Source organism: Schistocerca americana, chromosome 2 (genome assembly GCF_021461395.2).
Source record: "Schistocerca americana isolate TAMUIC-IGC-003095 chromosome 2, iqSchAmer2.1, whole genome shotgun sequence".
Classification (NCBI taxonomy): Eukaryota; Metazoa; Arthropoda; class Insecta; order Orthoptera; family Acrididae; genus Schistocerca; species Schistocerca americana.
This window is the reverse complement of record NC_060120.1, coordinates 398,127,253-398,155,049: the sequence shown is the minus strand read 5'-3', so window position 1 is coordinate 398,155,049 and position 27,797 is coordinate 398,127,253. Positions and strand designations below refer to the sequence as shown.

Below are 27,797 nucleotides of genomic sequence, written 5' to 3'. Positions count from 1 at the left end.
ACAAGGCTGAAATAAGAGAAATTTGGGCAATCCTTTTTTTATATGTACCATCCATAGTAGAAAAGGAGTGGAGGTCAAATGTTCTAGTATACTATAACTCCAGGAGAAGTTATCTGTAGCATATGGTAACAAAAGCTTCAAATATTTCAGGAAAAGGTCAATCATATGTAAGTTAAACTCCTGCCGAAGAAATCAGACTTAATCTTCAAGTCTTCCCTCTACATGTGTTTAGATCATTGTCACGACACCAATAAAAGAGAAGGAATAAACTGAACAGGTAATTAAGCTCCATAACTGCCGTTAAATGTGGATGAATTCAGGATATATGTTGAAATACTGAAATTCTTGACACGGGAATGCCCTTTGCCAACGTACATGAGAGAGGCGTTTCATACAGTTCTCTTTGTTACAAAGTTATTCTTTCCACAGGAAGGATTATCTTCATGGCATTAGGGCTAAGAGTAGGCCCACACTATTTGTCTGTGATACGTAGCACTCAGTTTATTTAATTTTAATATGCCTTCAGTACTACCCAATACTTCAACATCCGTGAATACCACTTCCAGTTTCTCTTCCTTTCTGAATGGTATTTTGGGTTCAGAATTGCAGTGTATTCTTTGGAGAAAAGTGTCTTCAAAGGGAATGTTCCAAGTGTTACTCATTTTGGAGTGGCTATTAACAGTACGTTGTGTTAACAAGAAGCCTGCATGTGGACAGTTTTGCTTTTTATCATTTCAGCCTGGGGACATGTTACTGACAGTTGCATGTATGGTATATTTTAATCAAGCTGAATTGTAATGAGGTCAGGGGGAGAGGGTGACAATTTCCAGTAAAGTTCATGGATGTCATCTTTAGTGAGAAACTCATCTCATAGCCATATGTGAGCACCTCAGAGCTCTTAAGGATTTCAGTATCTAGTGTCTTATGTGGCAGGTCTGAAGAGACAGACAAGTCTCCTTTCCTATTACCCTGCAGACCTTTTTGCCAAAACTGTACTGTTTTTGTGCTGTCTGTATATATAAATCTGAATGACCATATTATCCACATATCTTGAAGTCCATCCACCTTGAGGGCATTGTATTTTCAACAGAGACCCTGCCCTTGTGCTCAGGTCATGGAACCACAATTAACCCTATGGTGAAGTGTTCCTCAAGGTCTATCATTAATATGTTGTGAATTTTATACTTACTTATCTCGCTTCAGTATGTGCATGTACAAGTGCATGCATGTGTACATTTTCATGTGTGCTTTATCATGCAGGACTAGAGCGACCTCGAAGAAGACTCACCGAATTGATTTGCAAATCTGCACTGGAGATACAGTTGCAACAGGGTAATTCAGATCATGTGTTTGAGTTAATGTTCCTACGATCCCCTCGGGCTTTTGCCGGAGGTGGCAATGGTGGACATGTGAAGAGTGTTGAATTGGCAGTAAACGAACTGATTGATGGTGGACATAAAGCACAACCTACTTCAAAAACTGAAACCATTGAATGTGGCCTTGTACTACGTAGTGTTGGTTACTACAGTACATCTGCAGATTCTGGGATTCCTTTTGATGATAAACGTGGACATATACAAAACACATCTGGCTTTGTTAAATCAGGTGAGGTGAAATCAAGTTGTGTATGTCATTATAGGTAATGTGTACCTTGACAATTAGTGTGCATGTGAGATATTGTGTCTCATTTTATTATTGTCATATACTGTAGATTCAGACAGTTCAATTTAGAATGTTATGGTTATTATTTGACTTATTCATATTGCTGCTGAAATTTGAATCGCACCAGGTAACAATAAGAATATTGTGTAAAGTTGATAACTGAACATCTTCCAGAAGCCCCTTCAGGAACCTACAGTTTTGCCAGTATTTAAATTCCCCATTGGTATTTATGAGTAATAGTAAGAGTAAATTTAAGATGACCTGTGCAATTCACATCCATGTTGCTAACAGTAAAAATGATTTCTGTAAAAGATTATGCATCTCTTCTGTGGGATGATGTAAATTGTACTTCTTCTGATAATATAAATTTTAAAAAAAGGTAAAATAATGACCTCCTTAGCTGCTCCTACAATTTACCATAACATTTGGACTGGTAAATCGTAAATTATGCATAAATATAATGGTTAATACAAACACATGCCAGTATTTAAACACCTCATAGTGGTCTGTGTAAAGTTACATAAAAGCATATGTTGAAGTACTGGATATAAATAGAAAATGAGTAACATAAGAAGAGGAGCAGTGTCTGCCCCCCCCCCCCCCCCCGCCCCCACAAACATACACAAAGTAGCTTTTCCTCCTCTATTGTATACACATATTAAGTACACAAGAAGTAATTTCCATAATTGTCATTGTGAGTGTATTAGCACAAGTCATAATTTGCTGTTATTATTCTTTAAAGAAGTAGTCTACAACAGATGGTTTTGCATCTTAATGTATAATTCACTTGTTCCACATCCCTTAAGGCTCTTCTTTATGAAAGGTTTCATGAACATTATGAATGAGTGGATAAAATTAATTCTGATGGACTAAAGACTATGAGAAAGTAACTTTATTTGTGGAACTGTGTTTCAGGATTATATGCTGCTGGCTGGGTGGGATCTGGTCCTGTAGGTGTTATTCTATCTACAATGAACAATGCATTTGCAGTTGGAAAGAAAATTGCTGATGATTTGGCCCAGGCAAAAGATGAAACAAAACCAGGTTTCTCTGCAGTTCAAGAAATTATAAGAGAAAAAGGTAGTCATTATATTAACAATGTGGTCAAAGTTACAGAACATTAATGTATTTTAGTAGTCATGAAGGATGTGTAGATACATTAATAATAGCAGATTATACTTTTCACGTTGAAAAATGTGGCTGCAGAAGGTAGTTTCTTAATGAATAATTTAAGTTAGAAAATGCTTTATGGGGAATCTAATCCATTTCAGATGAAATTCACAAGATACAGACAGTAATGCAAAACAATCACTAGAGTTGGCTATTTATTTTTCAATTTCTCATTCTGAGTATGCTTTACCTGTATAGTTTTCCATTGTGTGGCACGTAAAAAACTGTACTCAATAGTTTGAAAATATAAGGGGTGATCTAGAAGTTTCCATTTGAAGGGCATGCAGTCCATAATCAATATGCCAGTCTGGCAAAATTGTCATGAACATTGAGGCAGTCATCTCACCAATGCACCAGGTTGAAGATACCTGTTTTGTAAACCACGGTGTCTCCTGAAAGAAACTGTTGACCCTTCAAGGCCTTTTTTAAGGGACAAAAGGCATGATAATCATACTGGGAGAGATCAGGATTGTAGGATGGGTGCTTGAGTGTCTCCCACTTGAGTTGGTGTAACTTCTGCATTACGGAATTTGCGGTAGGGGGATGTGTGTTATCATGAAGCAGCAGTGCCCCTTGTTGTGCACCATTCCTCAACAGTGGTTTTTGACAGACATGGTACCCTGTACACATTCTTCATTCTCTGATGGATTCCAACCAGCATTTGCCCTTTGCCAGCCATGAAAAGAATAACAGCATGCTGTTTCTGTTTGGACGCATTTGGTAATAACATCGCTGTAATTCATGTTACCATATTTATCGCACACATGTCAGAAAGACACGAATGCCACACTAATCCCTTGCCAACATGTGCTTATATACCTGCATTGGAGCCATGCTGTGGTGCATATATGCTGCAGCAACTCCCTAAAATGAAAACTTCTTGATCATCCCCTTACAGCTATGCCTGTGTAGCTAAGCAGTCAGCATAGGTGGCTATCTTGCAAAAAACCCGGGTTCGATTCCTGGTACTGCCAAGGATTTTTCCTTGCCTTGGCGAAAGGAGTGGTATGGGATGCACTCAGCTTCATGATGCCAGTTGAGGAGCTACTTGACCAAAGGGTTGCTGCTCCACAGTCTGGAAAGTAGTGTGCTGACCACATGCGCATACCACACCTGTGTGGCAAAGGATGACAAGGCGGCCAGTAGCTATCTCTTTGGGCTTCATGGCCAGGCGAGGAGCTAGTTATAGCACAGGGTAGTAAAAGTGATCCACAAAACCACCATCCAATATCTTTGACGTCCATCTGTTGTACAATCTTAGAACACATTCTGACCTGAAACATAATGAAGGATCTCAAGAGAGACCTCCATGCCAACCTGCCTGGGTCCTGGGAACAACATTCATACAAAACACAAGTTGCTCTTTCCTCACATAACATCCTGAAAGTCATAAATCAAGGCAATGAGGTAGATCTACTATTGCTTGATCTTCAAAAATGTTTGTACCAGTCCTGGTACCACACCATTGCTTAATACGAAAGTTCAGTCAGATGGGATATCAAACAAAATTTGACTGGACTGAAAATTTCTTCATAGGGAGGATGCCACAAGTTAAATTGAGTGAAGAATCATCAGCAGATGCCGAAGTAGCTTCCAAAGTGCCCCAGAGAAGTGTTGGGACCCTTGTTGACATTAATTGCCTTGCAGACAATATGAATAGTAACCTTAGACTTTTTGCAGATTATGCTGTTGTCTGTAATGAAGCAGTGTCTGAGAAATAAATAAAGCTGCTCAGGTATTCAGGCAGGTCTTAGTAAGATTTCAAAGAAATGCAGCTCACTTTAAATATTCAGAAATGTGAAATTGTGCACTTCACAAAATTTAAAAAAAAAAATGTAATATCCTTTAAGTGTCAATGAATCGCCATTGGAATTAGTCAGCTCATACAAATACCTGAGCTTATCAGTTTGCAGGGACATGAAACATAATGGTCACATAGGCTCAGTCATATGTGAAGCAGGTGGCACTCTTCAATTAATGGGTAAGATACTGGTAGTCTTCAAAGGATATTACTTATACACTACTCAGGAAACCCATCTTAGAATGGTGCTTGAATTTACACAAAAGAAGAGCAGTGCATACATAGTCACAAGCTTATTTGACCCATGGCAGAGTATCACAGAGCTGATGAAAAACCTGAATTGGCAAACACTTGATTATAGATGCCAATTATACCACAGTTGCCTAGTTAAATGTTCAGGAATCAGCATTAAGTGAGAAATCTTGAAATACTTTATAACTCCCTGCATACCGTATCTCCCCCATAGGGACCCATAAAACGAGAGACAAATTACAGTGTGCACAGAAACAATATTAAACATCATTCTTCCCTCATTTTGTATGTGAATGGAAAGGGGAAAAACTTAAATAAGTCATAATGGGAATAACACTCCATCATCCATTTCATGGTAGCTTCCAAAGTACAAATGTAGATTTTTATGTAGTGGCTCTCAATTATGGTCCTTTTTTTCTTTTTATAGCCTCTGACAACTTTTAATTTTTTCCTCATCTGGTTTTTTTTTTTTTTTTTTAATTATTTTTTTTTTTTTTATTTCTCTTTGTCATAGCAGTGGAAGAGAAAGTCTCAAATAAGAAACTAATATGTTCAGTAAACTAGTCAGAATATCAGTAGTGTCATATCTCAGTGAGGAACCTGAAACTTTTGGCACAGGACAGAAGCATGTATTTTATTTTATTTTTATTATATATAGAGAACTATGGCTCAAGATAAAAATAATAGTTGGCCATGCACTGTATAGATATGTACCCAGTACAACAGTTCATAATGGGAGGGAACCTTCTTGGTATAGTGCAGTTGAGCTCCGCCCCCCCCCCCCCCCCCAAAAAAAAACCCTTCTTGGTATACAGTGACTATAAAGAAACTTCTAAAGAAACAGAGATTACTGTCTAATATGTGTAAAACAATGCATAGGGCTGTAGACAGAGATATGCTGAATGATACACATTTGGCTGTCAAGAGATCAATGTGTGATCCTTCAGTGATATATCAGTAGATACAGAATACTGTAAAATGGTATTTCACAAAACCCAAAGAAATTCTCGTTTTATGTAAAGGCTGTTAGTGGCACCAAAGATAAGTGTCCAGTCTGTAGCAAATGAGACAAGAACTGAAATTGAGGGTAGCAAAGAAAAACCTGAAATGCTTCATTCAGTATCAAATAAAATACGACCATGGGCCATCGTCGTGTTCCCCTCTAAATTTTGTAGGCAGAGCACAATTTGTCAACCATATCAACTCCAATTTTGTGTGTGTTTTAATAAGTTATCATAATTCAAGGTGTACAACTTTGCTTCCACCGTTTGCCGATAGGTGGCGACATCGGTAAGTAGCAGTCGAAAGAAATAGATCACAGACATCAGGCAGTTAGCTTGGACCTAGGTCAACATAACCTCATTCAAACATTAGTCGATTTGTGTCTGCATCATAAAGTTGTTCTTCATTGAAAATGTCAGTTTACGAGCCTAATTCTCGTCATCTGCGGAAGGTGTTACTGTTTTGTTTCAGTATGAAGAAAACAGCGGCTGAGTCTAATTGAATGCTCTCAAGTACATATGGTAAGGACGCTATTAGCGAAGGAACATGTCATGAGTGGTTTCAACGCTTAAAGAATGGTGATTTTAACATTGTAGATCGGTATAGTGGTGGAAGAGAGAATGTTTTCGAAGATGCAGAATTGGAGACATTGCTGAGTAAAGACTCGTGTCAAACTCAAGAAGAATTGGCACGATTAGTGGGAGTGACACAGCAAGCCATTTCAAAATGTCTCAAGGCTATGGGCATGATTCAGAAAGAAGGAACTTGGGTCCCGTGTGAGCTGAAATGAAGAGACATTGAATGGCGTTCGTGTGTTTGTGAACAGTTGCTTCAGAGGCAAAAACGGAAGGGATTTCTGCATCCCATTGTGACTAGGGACAAAAAATGGGTTCATTATGATAACCCTAAATGCAAAAAATAATGGGGATATCCTGGCCATGCTTCCATGTTGATGGCCAAACCGAATATTCACGGCTCCAAGATCATGATCTGCATTTGGTGGGACCAGCTCAGCATCATGTACTATGAGGTGTTAAAACCAAGTGAAACAATCACAGGTGCTCGTTATCAAATGTAATTAATGCATTTGAGCAGAGCATTTCAAGACAAACAGCCTCAATACAGCAAGAGGTACGCTAAAGTGATTTTGCATCACGACAACGCTCAACCCCACACAGCGAAACATGTTAACATGTACTTGGAAATGTTAAAATGGGAAGTCCTACCCCACCTGCCGTATTCTCCAGACATTGCTCCCTCTGACTATCACCTCTTTAGACCAATGGCGCATGTCATGGCTGACTAGCACTTCCGATCTCATGAAGAAGTCAAAAATTGGACTGATTTGTGAATCACTTCAAAAGATGAACAGTTTTTTTGATGCGGGATTTGTACACTGCCTGAAAGATGGGAGAAAGTAGTGGCCAGTGATGGAAAATACTTTGAATGATACATGTGTAACCATTTTTTTTTCATTAAAGCCTCAAATGTTGGGGAAAAAACAGTGGAAGCAAAGTTGTACATCTTCTAAGTTTTCTTTTATCTCCCGTGTTTTCGTCAATTTCAGTGTCATACTGCATACTTGAGATCAGTAAAATATTTTTTTTGTTATATTTATTTTGTAGTACGTAAGAAACGATCGTACCTTCTTTTCTGTAAGAAAATATGCTACAATTTGCAGCCCTGGTTTTCACATCCTTTATTTCCTTCGGGATCTGCCTTCCCCCCCCCCCCCCCCCCCCTCCTCCCCCCCAATGTATGACAGCCGGTGCTTCTCTTCTCTGACAAATCACGGAGCAGATTTACATTGCTGAACCAGTTGTTAGCACAGAAATTGCATCCTGAATTAGTGAGAGGGGCCACCAAATGTTCAACCACATCACTGCTTTTATTACTAAGCTGAAAAGGGCCATCTGGCTGTCTGCCAGCATAGATCTCCATGTTGCATGTATAAAATAGTTTGGAATCAACTGCAGCAAATTTCTTTATTCCACATTTTGCCGGCTTCGACAGTGTGTGTTGGATAAAAGAGCAATGTCCTCTGAAGGCCTCGAGTTTCTCGTCAGTGGTGGTGTTTTGGTCTACTATGTAACAAGATTGGCAGTTCTTCACAAACTTTTGAAATAAATCTCGTATTGGTGCCAGGCAGTCCACTACTCTGCATTCACTACATGATTGTCTATCATCAAATTGCAGAGCTTATAACAGAAAACGAAAGCTGTACTCATTCATGGTCGATCGAAATATCTCAATTCTGAGCCCCTTGGAATTCTATAAATAGTGAAGACTTTTCCTTCCCACCTTGTGCGCTCCAGCTATGTATGTATAGAAGTCCAATGAAGGCTTTTATCTCGACTGTGTCCATTGGGTGAGCATTCGATCTCAAAATAAAAATAAACAGAGTAGTTGACACCACTGTAAAGAAACGAGGAAGACTAGAATGTAAATGCTGGTGCTGGATCGAAGAGATCCAGAGTCCTTCATTTGCCTGAATGTAAAACACAAAGAGACATTACATTGAGAAAAATTCAATGAATCTCATTGCTTCTGTGTAGCTAAGGTGTTGCTGTTGTGGAAGTAAACACACTATTGCCTGTTGCGAAAGCCCGAGTTGGGGGGTAGACGAGTGTGGGTAAATTATACCATAGGAGTGGAGATGTAGGCACAGAAACACTACCTAGTGGATCTGTGCTATCCAGCACCAGCATCGGACTGTTAATGACCTTGCAAGACAATATTAATAGTAACCTCAGACTTTTTTGCAGATGATGCAGTTATCTATAACAAGGTATTATGTGAAAGAATCTGCATAAATATTCAGTCAGATCTTGACAAGATTTCAAAGTCGTGCAAAGATTGGCAACTTGCCAGAAATGTAAAACTGTGCACTTTACAAAATTAAAAAATGTATCCTATGACCAAAAAATCAATGAGTCACTGCTGGAATTGGTCAAATCATATAAATACCTGGGTGTAACTCTTTGTAGAGATATGAAACGGAATGATCACATAGGCTTAGTTGTGGGTAAAGCAGGTGGTAGGTTTGGTTTATTGGTATAATGCTGGGAAGTGCAATCGATCTACAAAGGAGATTGCTTAGAAATCCCTTGTGCTGCTGGTTCTAGAAAGCTGCTCAAGTATGTGGGACCTGTACCAAATAGGACCAACAGGGGATACTGAATATATACAGAGCAGGGCAGCATGAAAAGTCACATGTTTGTTTGACTCATGAGAGAGTGTCACACAGATACTGAAGGAATTGAACTAGAAGACTCTTGAAGATAGAAGTAAACTATCCCAAGAAATTGTATTAACCAAGTTTCAAGTTTCAAGAACCTGCTTTAAACGATAACCCTTGGGTTATACAACAATCCCCTATGTATCGCCCACGTAGGGATCTTGAGGATAAGATTAAATAATTTCAACACACATAGAGGCATTCAAACAATCATTCTCCCTGCTCTCCATATGGGAATGGAATGGAATGGAAAGAAACCCTAATAACTGATACAATGGGACGTACCTTCTGCCATGCATCTCATGGTGGTTTGTAGAGTATAGGTGTATAACTTCAGATTAAAACTGGAGAAACTGTAGAACTGTAGGAAATTAAGGAAATGGAATCTGGATAAGTTGGAAGAAACAGAAGTTGTTGCGAGTTTTAAAAGGAACACTAGGTAACTATTGACCGGCTTACATAAAGGATGCTGAATTTAATTGACAAAAGGAAAACTATATAAACACAGTAAATGCACGAGGCAAAAGAGAATACTGATGTCTAAAAATTATATTGGCAAAAAGTGCCAAGTGCTAAAACAGGAATGGCTAAGACGAGAAATAGATAGTTGTAGAAACAATCATGACTAGAGGAAAGGTAGCTGCTGCCTGTAAGAAAATTAAGAAACCTTTGGAGAACAGAGAAGTACCTGTGTGAATATTAAGTGTTGAAATAGCAAGCCACAATGAAGCAAAGAAGGAAAGCGAGAAAGTTGGAAGAATGTGCGGAAGGGCTGTACAAGGAAAACAAACTTGAGACAATATTATGGAAAGGGAAGAGAGGAAGTAGATGAACATGAGATGGAAGATAAGATACTGTGAGGAGAATTTGACAGTGCTCTGAAAGGCCTAAATTGAAACAAGGCACTTTTAGTTGTCAACATTCTCCCATAATTACTGAAATCCTTAGGAGAACATACCATAACAAAACTATTCCACCTAGTACGCAAGATATGTTAGATAGGCAAAATGCCCTCAGACTTCAAGAAGGATGTTTTACTTCGAATACCAAAGAAGGGAAATGCTGGGCAATGTGAGTCTTATCTAAAAATCAGTTTAAGAAGCCATGGTTGAAAACTACTGACAATAATTATTCATAGAAAACCTCAGGGAAGATCAGTTTGGGTTCCAGAGAAATGTAGGGAAACCTGAAGCAATACTGATCCTATGACTTGTGTTAGAAGTTGGACTGTAGAAAGTCAAACTTGCCTTGATAGTATTTTTAAATCCAGAGAAAGCTTTTTACAAGGTTGAATGGAATATACACTTCAAAATTCTGAAGGTTGCTGGTATAAAATGCATGAAAGGGAAGCAGTGGTTGGGGAGTGAGACAGGGTTGTAGCCTATCCCCGACATTATTCAATCTGTATATTGAGCAAGCAGTAAAGGAAACAAAAGAAAAATTTGGAGTAGGAATTAGAATCCATGGAGAAGAAATAAAAACTTTGAGATTTGCTGATGACATTGTAATTGTGTCAGAGGACCTGGAAGAGCATGAGTTTTGCTATCTGGGGTAATGCAGGAGTAGATTTAATAATGAATAAAAAAAAATAGGAGTGCGGGTAAGCTACTACAAACAGCATAGTGAACGCATTATTGTGGCCAAGATAGACACGAAGCCCATGCCTACTACAGTAGTACTAGTTTATATGCCAGCTAGCTCTGCAGATGACGAAGAAATTAATGAAATATATGATGAGATAAAAGAAATTATTCAGGTAGTGAAGGGAGTCGAAAATTTAATAGTCATGGGTGACTAGAATTCGAGAGTAGGAAAAGGGAGAGAAGGAAACATAGTAGGTGAATATGGATTGGGGGTAAGAAATGAAAGAGGAAGCCATCTGGTAGAATTTTGCACAGAGCATAACTTAATCATAGGTAACACTTGGTTCAAGAATCATAAAAGAAGGTTGTATACATGGAAGAATCCTGGAGATACTAGAAGGTATCAGATAGATTATATAATGGTAAGACAGAGATTTAGGAACCAGGTTTTAAATTGTAATACATTTCCAGGGGCAGATGTGGACTCTGACCACAATCTATTGGTTATGAACTGTAGATTAAAACTGAAGAAATTGCAAAAAGGTAGGAATTTAAGGAGATGGGACCTGAATATACTGACTAAACCAGAGGTTGACAGAGTTTCAGGGGGAGCATAAGGGAACAATTGACAGGAATGAGGGAAAGAAATATAGTAGAAGAAGAATGGGTAGCTCTGAGGGATGAAGTAGTGAAGGCAACAGAGGATCAAGTAGGTAAAAAGACGAGGGCTAGTGGAAATCCTTGGGTAACAGAAGAGATATTGAATTTAATTGATGAAATGAGAAAATATAAAAATGCAGTAAATGAAGCAGGCAAAAAGGAATACAAACGTCTCAAAAATGGGATCGACAGGAAGTGCAAAATGGCTAAGCAGGGATGGCTAGAGGACAAATGTGAGGATGTAGGGGCTTATCTCACTGGGGGTAAGATAGATACTGCCTACAGGAAAATTAAAGAGACCTTCAGAGAAAAGAGAGCCACTTGTATGGATATCAAGAGCTCAGATGGAAACCCATTTCTAAGCAAAGAAGGGAAAGCAGAAAGGTGGAAGGAGTATGTAGAGGGTCTGTACAAGGGTGATGTACTTGAGGACAATATTATGGAAATGGAGGAGGATGTAGATGAAGATGAAATGGGAGATACAATACTGTGTGAAGAGTTTGACAGAGTACTGAAAGACCTGAGTCGAAAGAAGGCCCCGAGAGTAGACAACATTCCATTAGAACTAATGACGGCCTTGGGAGAGCCACTCCTGGCAAAACTCTACCATCTGGTGAGCAAGATGTATGAGACAGGCGAAATACCCTCAGACTTCAAGAAGAATATAATAATTCCAATCCCAAAGAAAGCAGGTGTTGACAGATGTGAAAATTACCGAACTATCAGTTTAATAAGTCACAGCTGCAAAATACTAACGTGAATTCTTTACAGACGAATGGAAAAACTGGTAGAAGCTGACCTTGGGGAAGATCAGTTTGGATTCCATAGAAATGTTGGAACACTTGAGGCAATACTGACCCTACGACTTATCTTAGAAGAAAGATTAAGGAAAGGAAAACCTACGTTTCTAGCATTTGTAGACTTAGAGAAAGCTTTTGACAATGTTGACTGGAATACTCTCTTTCAAATTCTGAAGGTGGCAGGGGTAAAATACAGGGAGCAAAAGGCTGTTTACAATTTGTACAGAAACCAGATGGCAGTTATAAGAGTCGAGGGACATGAAAGGGAAGCAGTGGTTGGGAAGGGAGTGAGTCAGGGTTGTAGCCTCTCCCCGATGCTATTCAATCTGTATATTGAGCAAGTAGTAAAGGAAACAAAAGAAAAATTTGGAGTAGGTATTAAAATCCAAGGAGAAGAAATAAAAACTTTGAGGTTTGCCGATGACATTGTAATTCTGTCAGAGACAGCAAAGGACTTGGAAGAGCAGTTGAGCAGAATGGACAGTGTCTTGAAAGGAGGATATAAGATGAACATCAATAAAAGCAAAACGAGGATAATGGAATGTAGTCGAATTAAGTCGGGTGATGCTGAGGAAATTAGATTAGGAATTGAGACACTTAAAGTAGTAAATGAGTTTTGCTATTTGGGGAGCAAAATAACTGATGATGGTCGAAGTAGAGAGGATATGAAATGTAGACTGGCAATGGCGAGGAAAGTGTTTCTGAAGAAGAAAAATTTGTTAACATCGAGTATAGATTTAAGTGTCAGGAAGTCGTTTCTGCAAGTATTTGTATGGAGTGTAGCCATGTATGGAAGTGAAACATGGACAATAAATAGTTTGGACAAGAAGAGAATAGAAGCTTTTGAAATGTGGTGCTACAGAAGAATGCTGAAGATTAGATCACAGAACTGATGAGGGGGTATTGAATAGGATTGGGGAGAAGAGGAGTTGTGGCACAACTTGACAAGAAGAAGGGATCGGTTGGTGGGACATGTTCTTAGGCATCAGGGGGTCACAAATTTAGCATTGGAGTGCAGGGTGGAGGGTAAAAATCGTAGAGGGAGACCAAGAGATGTATACACTAAGCAGATTCAGAAGGATGTAGGTTGCAGTAAGTACTGGGAGATGAAGAAGCTTGCACAGGATAGACTAGCATGGAGAGGTGCATCAAACCAGTCTCAGGACTGAAGACCACAACAACAACAACATCTGGAGAGCAAAATAACTGATGATGGTCGGAGTAGAAAGGATACAAAATGTACACTAGCAATGACAAGGAAAGTGTTTCTGAAGAGAAATTTGTTAACATTGAGTATAGATTTAAGTGTCAGGAAGTCTTTTCTGAAAGTATTTGTGTTGAGTGTAGTCATGTATGGAAGTGAAACATGGATGATAAATAGTTTAGACAAGAAGAGAATAGAAGCTTTCGAAATGTTGTGCTACAGAAGAATGCTGAAGATAAGATGGGTATATCATATAACTAATGAGGAGGTACTGAATGGAATGGGGAGAAAAGTTGCTGAAGGATAATCCAAGACTGGTCATCATCGTCAGTACTATTAAAATGGGGTGAGAAAATAAAGGCTGTATGTACTAGGTAGCTGCATCAAACCAGTCTTTACCTGAAGACAACCGGCATGACCACATTTTGTTAATTCTACTATGTGGTACTGAGTCTGAGTTAGCAAAAATAGTTTACAGCAGTTTAATGATTGTTAATTGTTAATAGCAAATGTTACAAAAAGGAAAAGGTAATGGAGAAAAGTAAAAAATTGTGAGAAAGAATAGCTGGCTAGAACTTACCTCCAGGAAGTGATGTATCTAGTACTGCCCATGGACAAACTTAAAAATGCACAATACTACCCTAGATTTTGAACTTTTAGTTTGTTCCTCTGAGAGCAGTAGGGCTAAATTGGGGAAGGTAAAAGAAAAGAAGTATGTGTCTCTCAGACACCGAGATGAGAGTGACCCACCTGTCGTGAGTATTACAGGAGACAAAGTGAATTTGAAAGAAAAGAAAGAGTAGGGCAAGGTGAAGGGTTTCTGTCCATAGGCAAACTGGATGTTGTAAGAATGTGCATAAAATAACACACAAGTGATAATCAATAAATATGCTGTAAAGATTGCTCAAAAGTAAATGAGACTGCTGGGATTTGGGAGACGTTCACTAAATACAGAAAGGCAGCAGGCAAGTAAGGAAAAAACTTTCGATGAAGGAGGGAAAACAGTCTCCAAACAGAGAGATAAGTTCGCCAAACAGTGAAAGTGAATGAAAAGAGATAACTAAGTAATAAGAATCATCAACAGATAGAAAAAGTTCACCAAACAAAGAAATAGGATCACTGAACTGTTAAAAAAAGATTACCAAGTTTGGAAAAGGTCACTGAACATGAAAAAAAATAGTAAAGATCACCAAGTGATGTAATAATGTGAATAGTTCCTGTACAAAGACAAATTGGTTGATGAAAGAATGTCCAGAAAATAGTAAAACTGAAATAAGGGGTAGTCATTAATGTACTGCAAATGTCATTGAAATGAAATAAGACTTAGATGCTGGTGAGTCTCCCGGGTTGTGTGGTCATGGTCCATGAGACTTTTTTTGTTCCAAATTTTCATCCAGAACTGTCATGGACAGTTTAATTGTGCGCCTGGATCCTCTAAAGATATTTTACGTAGCTCTGGATGAAATGTTCGGAACAAAATAGTTTCGTGGACCATGACCACACAACCTGGGAGATTCACCAGCAACTAAGACACCTGGTTGTGAAAGCCTTCACTGTGTGATCAAAAAAGACTGCAAGGAAATGGAGGAAGATTGCTAAAAGCACAAAAATGGAAGCAAAACAATAAAAACTTGTCAATCAATGAGGAAGAAGTATTGCATAATGGAGAAAGAGAGAGAGAGAGAGAGAGAGAGAGAGAGAGAGAGAGAAAGAAAGAACACCAGGTACAAACGGAAAATCGCTGGACACAGGCAAAAGGTTGGAACAAAAAACAATAATTGCTAAACAAATGAAGGATTGCTACACATGAAAGAAAGTTATCTGAACATGTTATACTACAGAAGATGAAAAAGATCACCAAATGATGAAAAATGTGACAGGCAAGAACTGCAGAAAGTACACTAACAAAACAAAAGAAGAAAAGCAGTTAATGGTATCAGTAGGAAAATTCACATGAGAAAACTTGAAAGTTATAGAGACAGAATTGCTGGCCAGTGCACCTTCTTAATTTTGTTGGCTAAATATTCAGTACTGCCAATAGACAAATAAAATAATACATGACACTATCCTAGCTTTCTGAACTATTAGTTCTTTCATCAGTGAGGAGAGAGGTTTAGCAGTGGAAAGATAATAAAGTAGAGCAGGTTACTCAGACTCCAGAATGGGACACACCTTGTAAGAAGATAAGGGGAGACAAAGATTTATTTATGTCACATGAATTTGGAAGATTTGATGGGTATATCAAGTAACTAATGAAGCACTTAATCAAACTGGAGAAAAAATAAATTTTTGGCACAACTGGATACAAAGGATAGGATACAATCTGGTAACAGAGGGACGTGTGGGATATAAAGCTTGAATAGAGTAAGCAGGTTTAAATGGATGTAGGTTGCAGTAGTTACGCAGCTATTAAGAGACTTGCACAGGATGTATTATCATGAAGAGCTCCATCAAATTAGCCTTTGGACTTAAGACCATTACTCCAACAAATTTTATGTGTGTCTGTGGGCAGCATTAAATATTACAGCTCATGGAGATAAGTAATGGTCAGTGACTCAGCTCCACAATTTTAATAGCTGCTTCTCTTTGTTAATGTAGAATTAGACTCGTTCCACATTCCTAGAAGTCTATTTTCAGGATGAGATCTACAGTATGTTATGAGGGAATGAATGTTTGACTAAATTACAATCTTTCATCTCAATAAGGTTCCAGCTTTCGTTTTACCATATCTTGTGTTGATATTACATTTTAAAGGAGTTAGGAAGTTTGTTGTATTTAATTTATGACATGCAGCAGAGACGTTTATAAAATAACATTTGCAGCTTTTTTTAAGTTATTTGTCTTTTACACTGTTGGTAGTTGTAGTTCTGCCATCCAAGGATTATAATTCACTTCTATTCACCAAAGGTCTTTTTTCCCACTGTTTGCTGTTGTACTTTCAGCATCCTAGTACATAATTCACTGAAAATTCTCATTTTCATCCTGGAATTGCCAGGCAGACTGTTTTTATCTTACTTTTCTTTTTCTCTGCTGCATTATTATAGCACATAATTTAATTTCTAATGCTATTTATTCCAGAATAAACCTTTCTGTAGTAGTAAGTACAGGTTTTTGGGAGCCGCAACAACAAGAAAATCATCTTGTTTTTGCTTTACTACATATACAACAGAATTTGCAAACAAGGTGCTGAAATGGTGTCAAACTGAATCATCAGACCATGAGACACAAGATATTTATCTTATTTTGGTTTTGATAAATTCAGTTTTCCTTTAGTTTCTGAAGTAATTTATACATACCTATTGTCTAGTAAAATAAAAAATAAATAAAAAGAGAGAGGGAGAGACAAATAAATGAACAAATAATGTTCCCACTGGATTTATTGTCTCTTAACAGAGAAAGTAACTCAGTATATTGAGTAATTAAATGTCAAGTAATGTAACTAGATTAATTTGTTTGTGGCCTATTTTACTATGTGACATTAGCTGCTCATCAGTCACCTGACAGCTTCTTGTGGGCCACCACAATTTCCTCTCCTGTGCAAACATCTTCATCTCAGAGTAGCACTTACACCCAAAGTCCTAAATTACTTGCCTGATATAGTCATGGGATACCTCCTAATTCCATGACGTACCTCCTTTTGCCCAGTGCAGTGGAGCAGCTCGATGTTGCATGGACTCAACAAGTCGTTGGAAGTTCCCTGCAGGAATATTGAGCCATGTTGCCTCTATAGCTGTCCACTATTGTGAAAGTGTTGCTGGTGCAGGATTTAGTGCATGAACTGACCTGTTGATTATATCCCATAAATGTTCAGTGGGATTCATGTCAGACACTCAAATTGTCCAGAATGTTCTTCAAATCAATTGTGATTAACATGGCGCATTGTCATCCATAAAATTTCCATCATTGTTTGGGGACATGGAAGTCCATGAAGGGCTGCAAATGATCGCCAAGTAGCTGAACATAACCATTTCCAGTCAATGATCGGTTCAGTTGGACCAGAGGACCCCATCCATTCCATGTAAACACAGCCCACACCATTATGGAGCCATCACCAGCTTTCACAGTGCCTTTTTGACAGTCTGTGTCCATGGCTTTATACGGTTTGCAACACATTTAAACCTTGCCATCAGCTGTTCCCAACTGAAATCGGGACTCATCTGACCAGGCCATAGTTTTCCAGTTGGGGTCCAACCAATATGGTCATGAGCCCAGGAAAGGTGCTGCAGGTGATGTCGTGTTGTTAGCAGAGGCATTCACATCAGTCATCTGCTGACACAGCTCATTATTGCCAAATTTCACCACACTGTCCTAAAGGGTACATATACATTAACTACTGCAGTTATTTCATGCAGTGTCTGTCTAGGAGTGACAACTCTATTCAAACGCTGCTGCTCTCAGGCGTTAAGTGAAGGCCGTTGGCCACTGCATTGACTGTGGTGAGAGATAATGTGTGAAGTGTGGTATTTTCGCCACTCTGTTGACACTATGGATCACAGAATACTGAATTCCCTAATTATTACTGAATTGGAATGTCCTATGCATCTAGCTCCAACTACCATTCTGCAGTTAAAAGTCTGTTAGTTCCTGTCATATGACCACAATCACATTAGTAACTTACTCGCATGAATCAACTGAGTACAAATGACTGCTCCACCAATGCACTGCTCTTTTATAACTTGTGTATGTGGTCTACCACCATCTGTATATGTAAATATCGCTATCCCATGGCTTTATGAGGCCTCAGTGTATTCCAGCCTCGATCTTCCCCTGCAATTTTTACCCTCTACAGCTCCCTCTACTATCATGGAAGTTATTCCCTGAAGTATTATCGCATGTCCTACTATCGTGCCCCTTCTTTTTGTTAACATTTTCTACATATTCCTATCCTCACCTATTCTATGGAGAACCTCATCATTCCTAATCCTATCAGTCCACCTAATTTTCAACATCCTTGTGTAGAATCACATCTCAGGTGTTTCAGTTTTCTTTTTCTTGACTTCCCCCTAGTCCATAATTCACTTCCATAAGATGCTGTGCTCCAAACATACATTCTCAGAAATTTCTTTGGCAAATTAAGGCCATTGTTTTGATACTATTAGACTTCTTTTGGGCAGGAATGCCCTTTTTGACTGTTCTGATCTGCTTTTTATCTCATCTTTGCTTTATCTTTCATACACTATTTTGCTTCCAAGGTAGGCAAATTCCTTCATTTTGTCTACCTCGTTTGATGTTAATTTTATCACTTATGTCATTTCTGCCACTCCTCATCACTTTCATGTTTTCTGGGTTTATTCTCGGTTCATATGCTGTGCTCAGTAGACTGATCGTTTTGATTAACGTGTCCTGTAATTCTTTCTCACTTCCATTGAGGATAGCAATGTCATCACTGAATTTTAATCTCACTATTGAAACTTTTATTTCAATAATTGCTTCTTTAATATACAAGCTTAACTGTAGGAGAGAAACACTGCACCCTCATCTTTCCCCTTTTTTTAATCTGAGCACATTGTTTCTGGACTTTAATTCTTGCTGTTCCTTTTTGGTTATTACACATAATGTATATTACCTGTCATTTCCTATACTTACACCTATTTTTGTGAGAATTTTGAACATCTAGCACTATTTTCCATTGTCAAATGCTTTTTCTAGATCAAAAATCCTTTGCAAGTGCCTTGATTTTTCTTAAGTCTTGCTTCCATTATCAAGCACAGTGTCAGATCTGCCTCTGCGGTGGCTTTAGGTTTCCTAAAGCCAAAGTGATTGTCATCTAACAGACACTCAATTTTCCTTTTCATTCTTCTGTACATTATTCTTGTCAGCAACTTTGACGCATGAACTGTTAAGCTGATTATACAACAGTTTTTGCACTTATCTGCCATTGCTATCTATAGGATTGTGTGGATGAAATTTTTCTGAAATTCACATATCACCTTTCCCATATATTCTACACAGCAACTCGAATAGTTATTTGGTTGCCACTTCCGCCAAAGTTTCTTGAAATTCTGAACAAATATTATCTATGCGTTCAGCCTTATTTGATCTTGTTTCCTAAAGCCTGTTAAACTGTGACTGTAATGCTGGATCACCTATGTCATCCATATCGATTCTCAGTTCTTCTTCTATCACATTATCAAACAGTTCCTCCCTCTTATAGAGGCCTTCAGGATACTCTTTCATCCTAGCTGCTCTTTTCTCCACCAGGGGAATTCATCTTGGAATCTTAATGTTGGCTGCTTTGCTTTTAACCTCACCAAAGCTATTTTGGCTGTTCTGTACGTTAGACCTGCCCTTCCAACAACCACTTCACTTTCCATTTATTCACACTTTTCCTACAGCCATTTCACCTTAACTTCCCTATACGTCCTACATATTTTATTCTTATGTGACTTAATATTGCTGCACTCCTGTTTCTGCCTGAGCATTTTTGTGTTTCTTTCTAGCATCAATCAGTTGAAGTATTTATTCTGTTACTCAGGGTTTCTTCACAGTTATGTTACTTGCATCTATATTTATTGTCCAACTTGTGATTTCGCTTTCTAGAAATATCCATTGCTTTTCAACTGAACTACTTTCTGCAGTATACATTGTCATAGTATTTCGTCTTAAAGAATGTGCATCACCATTCCTCAGTACTTCAGTATTCAGTTTCTTTCCAAGTTGATTCTTCCTGATGATTCTCTTATACTTCAGCCTACTCTTCATCATTACTACATCGTGACCTGAGTCTCTATCTGCTCCTGTGTACACTTCACAATCCAATATATGATTTTTGAATCTGTGTTTGACTATGTTGTAATTCATCTCGTATCTTCCAGTGTTCCAAGCCTTTTCCTCCTGTGATGATGTTTTTTTTTAAACAACCACAACAACAGTGTATTTACTATTTCTAGCTGAAATTTGCTGCAGAACTCTATTAGTCATTCTCCCCTCTCATCTGTACTACTGAACACATATTCTCCCATGTACTGAATTATCCATTCAATATCCTCCTCATACACTTTTAATATCCCTTTATCTTCTGTTTGTGACGTTGGCATTTATACTTGAACTAGTGTTATTGGAGTTAGTTTGCTGTAGATTCTGATGAGAATGATCCTGTCACTGAATTCTTCAAAGTAACATGCTCTTTTCCCAACATTCTTATTCATAACTAATCCTACTCCAGTTATACCATTTTCTGCTGCTGTAGATATTACCTTATGTTCATATGACCAGAAATTATCATCTTCTTTCCATTTCACTTCACGAATCCCAATAATATCTAGACTGAGCTTCTGCATTTCTCTTTTCAGGCTTCCTAGTTTGCCTACCACATTTAGATTTCTGACATTCCATGCTGTGACTCATAGAATGTTACCTTTTTATTGATTTTTCAATATTTTCTCATGGTCATCTCTTCTGTGACTGTTTCCTCCTGAAGACTGGAATGGGTAACTAATCTGGATTTTTTTGCCAATGGATCGAGCGTCATGACAATTTTTCAGGTACAGACCACTTGTCCTGTGGATACACAATAAGTGTCTTTAAGGGGAGATTCCACCCCAAAATTTTGCTTTTCTTCTCCTTTCCCACATTTCAACCAAATTTCAAAATCCTGTCTATCATGTAAATATATTGCTACATCCTAGTTTTGAAGTCTAGAACTCCATTGGTGTTTGAGTTTTGAATTTTAATATGATTTTTAATATTATTTTTGAAAATCGACATTTGGTACCCAGATCTCAATTTTCAGTCTTGTTTTTTCAAGAAGATTCACAAGACATAGTTCAACCATTCTATGCATTCATTTTATGAGAAATGTTATTAATTTCTTTTCAGTATCTTTTCTTAAATTTCAAACTTAAATTTTCTTTCATTACCAGTACATAAATGTGATAATAAAACAAACTATATTTTCAATACTATTAATGTGTAGAACTATGCAAATACCAGGTGGTTGTAATCAAACTGACTGTCTTTGAAGTGCTGCAGTGTGGGCTGTATACATCGCAGGATGTTGAAACATTGTAGGTACATTCGTTAATCGTCACACTTGTGAAGTACGCGGAAAAAAGTAATAGTTCCACTTTTTGCCACCAGCTGTAAGTTGTCAGAATTTGAAATGTTTCCTGTTTTGACACCACTATGTTTTGTTGTTGCTTGGCAATGTGTTGATTTCTTTTGTAAAGAGACTGTTGGTGTAAAGGGTTCAGGTGATTGAATTTTTCCATATGAAATGCAATGGCTGTTGATGAGAAAGACCATGCATTGTGGGAATATCACCAACAGAAACAGCTGTGAAGAGGCACCATGTCAATAAATGGGCTATAGAATATAATCAAGATATTTGAAGAAAAAGCGAATTAGGTGGTACAGCAGGGAGTGGATGGAGGCCCATTCCCATGGCACTTGTTGATGAAGTTGCTGTAGCTATAGCCGACCATGCAGCACATGCCTCAGATTCTGCAGTCAGTGCTCAAGCTGTGTCATGGAAGTTGTCTCTCTCCTGCTCAACAGTTTAAAAATATTTTGTGGTATATTTTACACTGATATCCCTACAAGATTAAGAATGTGCACAAAATGAAATCCCAAGATAGGCTACAATGGTGTGATTTTGCCCTTCGTTTTTTGGCATGAATTGAAATAGGATGACATGTTGCTGGGAAATATTCTTTCAATAGACAAGGCACATTTTACTCTGTACGGTGCTGTGAATGCACAGAATTGTTGTACATAGGGTTCTACTCAGTCGTATGTTGTGCAGGAACACCCACTGCACTCAGCTTATGTGGCTGTGTCATTTGGTTTCACATGCTCCTTCATTCTAAGTCCATTTTTATTCCAGGAAATGACACCCTGTGGGCCTGTTACGTGTACAGTGACACCTGCATGTTATAAGGACCCCCTTGTGCAACACATGATTCCAGCTTTGCAAGAATGAAACTTTGTCCACATGACTATTTTTAAGCAAGAAGGGGCAACACCACACATAGTTTGCCAGGTGAAAGATTTGCTTCGTGATACCTTCGGTAACAACCACATCACCTCTAGACAAATTCAAGATGTGTGACCTAGATCCTTTGACCAAAATTCATGTGACTTCTATCTGAAATATCATGTCTATCAGGGATGTATCTGGACTCTTCCTGAACTGAAGGATGGCATAAAATGACCTATTGCTCTGATTATACTACATATGCTGCAAGCAACTGTTGACCATGCCATGTTATGGATGCTGCATGTTGCTGAGTTGTGAGACCATACTGAACACATGTTGTAACTAGTGACCACATTCTAATAAAACACGACAGAACCACCATTATCATGTGTTTGATTGTTCTCCCCTTTTCCTACACCCACACCTCATTCTGAGTGCTTACAGCACCACATTTTCACCTGGTGGCAGAAAGTGGAACTATCTTTTTTTTTTAATTTTATTTTTTTTTTTTTTCCAGCATATGCCATGAACATAACTACGATGTTTCAGTTTTCTACAATGTATACAGCCTGACTTCAGCAATCAGAACACCATCATTTTAGTTATAACCACTTGATATCTCAAGACTACTTCCTGCAAAGATTTCATTGAGACTGGCCAATAGTAAGGATAAAAGAAGTCAGCAGTAAATCTAAAACCACAAACTTATGGTAAAATGGATTTTAAAATTACATTAAAAAATGAATGCTAGTGTGAGGCGCATACCCATTAAAATTCACGAGCCCCATACATTTTCCCTTCCTGATCCAGTAAGACTTCTTGTTGTAACTTCAAGGCCAGGATAACTTTTTTCTTGAATTTTTCCTTCTCCATACAGCATCTTGTAAACTGCTTGATCCATTGTTGATCTCCAGAGAAGCTAGTTGTCTTCTCACAGGGTGATAAAAGAGTACTGGGACGTCTGCTCTCTTCAGTCTTCAAACATTCCATATTTAACTGGAAACAGCTTCTACAAGATGCAAAAGTATCTTATTTTTACGCACAAGAATTTCTCTGTGACACTTGAACCAAATGACACTGCCCAAACTGTCATTTGCACTTCGTGTCTTGCTATCACTGCATCTTGCCAGTAGTGCATCAGATGCAAGACTTGACAGAAAGGTGCTATCTTGACCATGACATCTGTTCTAAGGGGAGTGTGAATATTATCTCTGTGAGATCCTGGTACTTCACCTAATGCTCCTATTGTAAGAACAACATGACACTTCACTTCTTGGTCATTTTTTATGCTTTGGTTTTTTGTCAGTGTTCATACACTGATATAGTGTAGCATCACTGCCGACTTTGTGCTGTTTACATCTGAGACATTATTGACAATTGCATGTTACTTTCCTTCCAGAGTTATTCCTTTTGCAATATATTCCTTCACCATGTTGCAAAGACCGAAGACACTTCCTACGTGGTTGACACACTAATGTTTCTCAGTTGTAGTATCTGCAGCTTTTCTCCAATTCCATTTCAACACTAGCATAGCCATGACTATTCTGGCATCACTTCAGAATCCATGATAAGGTCAGTCAGAACATCAACAGCACATTCTATGCTGAAATTACTTGTATGCCCTCTAGTGCACCATTCCTCCTCGGACAGTCCATACTTCAAATATTTCTTAGACATATTTATGATTTGATTAAAGCCAAATTATTTTGGGGTATAAAAGTAAGCACTCCAAACATATACAATAGCCATTAAATTTTTTTTGAAAAAAAAAATTGAAATTTTAGGATAGAGTGTCTCCTTAATGCATTGATTTCTGTTGCCTTCTGCATACTCATGCCATTGATCACAGCTGATTCTTTTGTCTGCTAAGAGCAGTTTTTCATATCTAGGGCAAGAAAGTGCCTTGAACCCCTGTCCGTTCCTCTGCCTCCTTTGACAAGGCTGTTGGCAAAAAGAGGGTGGCTGTTTATCCTGGACGTCTTTGACTGACACCTCTAATGATTTTTATTCAAAATTTAAGTTATGGTTGGTATTGAATCTCAAACCTAGGGCCTTTTGATTACTAATCAAAGGTACTAACCCTACACCACAGTTGATTTCAATAGCAGAATACTTGCAGTTTTGTGTAGCAAACTACGACTAATTTAGAAACAAGTCTGTCCCAAAATATGATTATGGCTTGAAACAAATGCTGGTTTGCTATGCATAATGATGGGAAATGTAGAATGCTGCTATATGCATAAATGAAGTAAAAGAATGATAATGATACTTGTTTGCCACAGTATGTTCAGAGTAAAGTCAATCATGTTACTCAAGTACTTGGAGCAACAAGTCAGGAAGTGTAGAGTACAGTGTCATGAGATCTTGAGTACAGGTAAACTAGATTTCAGGCATTAGCATAAGGGGCATTCAAAAATAAATGAGTCGGAGGCATGATTACAGAAACCAATACCTGTATGTTAGAAGTATTGACCCTGGCTGTTGAGACACTGGTCCCACTGTGACACAAGGTGGTGAATGGCTGTCTAATAAAATTCCCGAGGCTGCGATGTTAACCAGTTCCGCATGTACAGCAGGACATCATCGTCCGAGGTGAATCGTTTGCCCCGCAGAGCCTTTTTGAGGGAACTGAGATAGTCTCCTTCTGATTCACTTCCTGCACCACAGAACGACAGTGAATGCCCAGCGTTACTCGCAAACATTGATCACCCTTCGCCAAGCGATCAAATCAAAACAACCAGGCAGTCTCACCTGTGGGGTCATTCTGCTCCACGACGAAGCAAACACAGTCACAGCACTCCTGTAGAAATTCAAATGGGAGGTTCTCAGCCACCCTCCATATAATCCAGAGCTCTCTCCCTATTATTACGCCATTTTTGGTCCCCTTAAAAAGGCTCTGAGGGCAAATGATTCACCTCCGACGACGACATCCAGATGTACATGCAGATCTGGTTAACATTGCAGCTCCGGGAACTTAATGAGACAGCCATTTATTGCCATGTACCACAGTGGGACCAGTGTTTCAACAGCCAGGGTCAATACTTCTAACATACAGTTACTGGTTTCTGTAATTATGCCTCTGGCTCGTTTCTTTTTGAACACCCCTTATACAGTGGGATCCTATTGCGAACATTGGGGTAATGTAATAAGTTAAGTTCATTGAACCTGAGACTTATCTTTTCATATTAGGAAATTGCTTTCACACATTTAAAAAACATGAAGAAGAATATATGAAGTGCACAAGTGATGTAGATGTCTGGAAATGGCTTCTTTTGGATTAATAAATCATTCATTGAATGAAATTGTGACTCACAGTATTAATAGTTCACTAACACACATCCTATTGCTCCACTGCACTTGTAACTGCGGCATCTTCCCCTTTAATCTTTACTAAGGACACAAGTGAGTTTCTAAACAAATTCAGTAACACAGCTTGTATGTCTCCCATGACAGATGAAGTTTTATTAGATTGTCTTGCTAATAATACCTGTCAAATTCTGGTGGAACTAGCAATAACATCCAGCCTTTGAAATGTGTGTCCCATTTACTGTGTATCAGCATAAAATGTTGAAAAGTATTACTTGTGATATGCCCTTTTGGAATGTGCAAGTATAACTAGACTGAAAATTCAAGCGTTTTACTGTTGTTCTGCTTTACAGTGTATGTTAGAAAGTGTGCACAAAGGGTATATTAGTTCTGAAATACGTATAAAAGAAGTAATAGTGATACTTAATATGCAGCAACCTTACTTATAAAATTGTTACTATGAAAATGAAGCAAAAAACTACCGTACTTGTTATTTTTGAATGCTATTTTTTTATGAGTAAAGATTTTCAGCAGTTTTGTATTACACATTCTGTTGTGTACACAGCACTATTCTTTCTATTTTAGGAATACAAACTGTAAGTTTTGCTGGTTGGGAAGCCATTGATAAAGAGGAAAAACGAAGAGGAGCAAAGCATGGCAAGCCAAGAGAGAAGATATTAAGTGTGAGGGAAATGCTCGAAATTGCAGAAAAGTACACCACCTAATGCTGTGATATTATGTTGAGGATGATGAACCTTTGCAGTTTTCCCTAACATTAAACTTGTAAAGTTTCATCATCAACCTATATTTGTTACATAAATAAACTCTTGAGAGAAAACTGATAATGTACAGTGTATCTTGTTTCAGAATGATGGTTTTGTACTATTAAAGTTTTTATATTACATCTTTATTACTTAATTTATAAAGTCCATCATACAACACCAAATTTTCTGTCCTGCCCTACCTCTGATGACTTCACTTTCAGTTAGGGGACAAACAGTAAAAGGAAGAGAAGATGTGCTTTCTTGAAAACTGCTGTCAAATTTAGAAATATAACAAATTAGTTTTTGTTTATGAGGTGATGGTTATAAATTAACTGGACTGATGCTGTCCCAGAGTAAGTAGGCATGCGTCAAAGATGAACAACCAGTAGCTGTGAGTCGTGAAGCCTTCTGTCAGATGTGACATCTTTGGCGTCTGCAGGCAAATCAGTGTGATCATGGCCTTCATTTGTCTGTGAGCCAGTTTTTTCATTTTTCCAGAAAAGTGAAATGTGTAATACTAGAGCACCAATTTGTCATGGAGTTTCACATGAATCTTGGAAAAACTGTTACTTAAACCTATCTCTTTCTAAAAGAAGTGTATTGAGAAGACAATTTATTGTGTACATGAGTTACAAGATGGCCGAGATGATGTTGAAGATGACTCATACTCAGGACAACCTTCAACATCAAAAACAGATGAAAATATTGAAAAAATAGGTAATCTGATTTCATCTGACCTGGTTGTGTATATGATTGATTGCTGAAACTGTGGGAATTGACAAAGAATATGTAAGACAAATTTTACGTAACCAGTTTAACATCAGAAATGTGGGTGTCAAAGTGGTACCTAAAATTTCACAATCGAACAAAAAGAAGCACATGAAAATCTTTGTAGTGACACCTTGAATGCCATTCAAAATGATCCTAATTTCTTGGAAAGAATGAAAATGTGTTGAATACTAGTTATTCACTCATGATCCAGAAACTAAGTGCCAGTCCATGCACTGGAAGGGCCCAGCTTCACTGAGAGCGAAAAAAGCTCAAATGAGCTAATCAGGATTCAAGATGGTGATGATTGATTTTTTCGATGTTCATGGAACTTTGTATCTTGTTGGGTTCCTGAAGTTCAGACTATTAATCAACATTACTGCCTTGAGGTTCCTGATCACCTCCGCGAGGGAAAAGAAAAAAAAAAACCCTAATTGTAAAAGAACAAGTTATGGATTCTGAATCAAGACAACACATCAGTTCATGCTGCATTGTCTGGTAAGAGTTTTCTAGTAAAGTACAGAATTCCAGTGTTAGACCAATCAACTTATTCAAGTGACCTAGCACCAACTGACTTTTATCTGATCCCCAAGCCCAAATCTACTTTAAAAGAAACAAGCAGAGGTGCTGTGTCACAGATAGGCACAACAAAATGACTGCCAAACGATGC

General features: G+C 38.2%; 1 protein-coding gene across 2 annotated transcripts in view; it reads left to right on the top strand.

Moving 5' to 3' along the window:
• Nucleotides 1–26,497, top strand: part of LOC124589661 (NADPH:adrenodoxin oxidoreductase, mitochondrial) — a 72,344-nt gene extending 45,847 nt beyond the window's left edge. For both annotated transcript variants that reach the window (XM_047131579.1, XM_047131577.1), the window contains exons 6-8: nucleotides 1,261–1,605; nucleotides 2,578–2,742; nucleotides 26,181–26,497. In XM_047131579.1, coding sequence (XP_046987535.1) covers nucleotides 1,261–1,605; nucleotides 2,578–2,742; nucleotides 26,181–26,320 — 650 coding nt within the window. In that variant the 3' untranslated portion in view covers nucleotides 26,321–26,497. The remainder of the gene's footprint in view (nucleotides 1–1,260; nucleotides 1,606–2,577; nucleotides 2,743–26,180) is intronic.
• The last annotated feature ends 1,300 nt before the right edge of the window (nucleotides 26,498–27,797 follow it).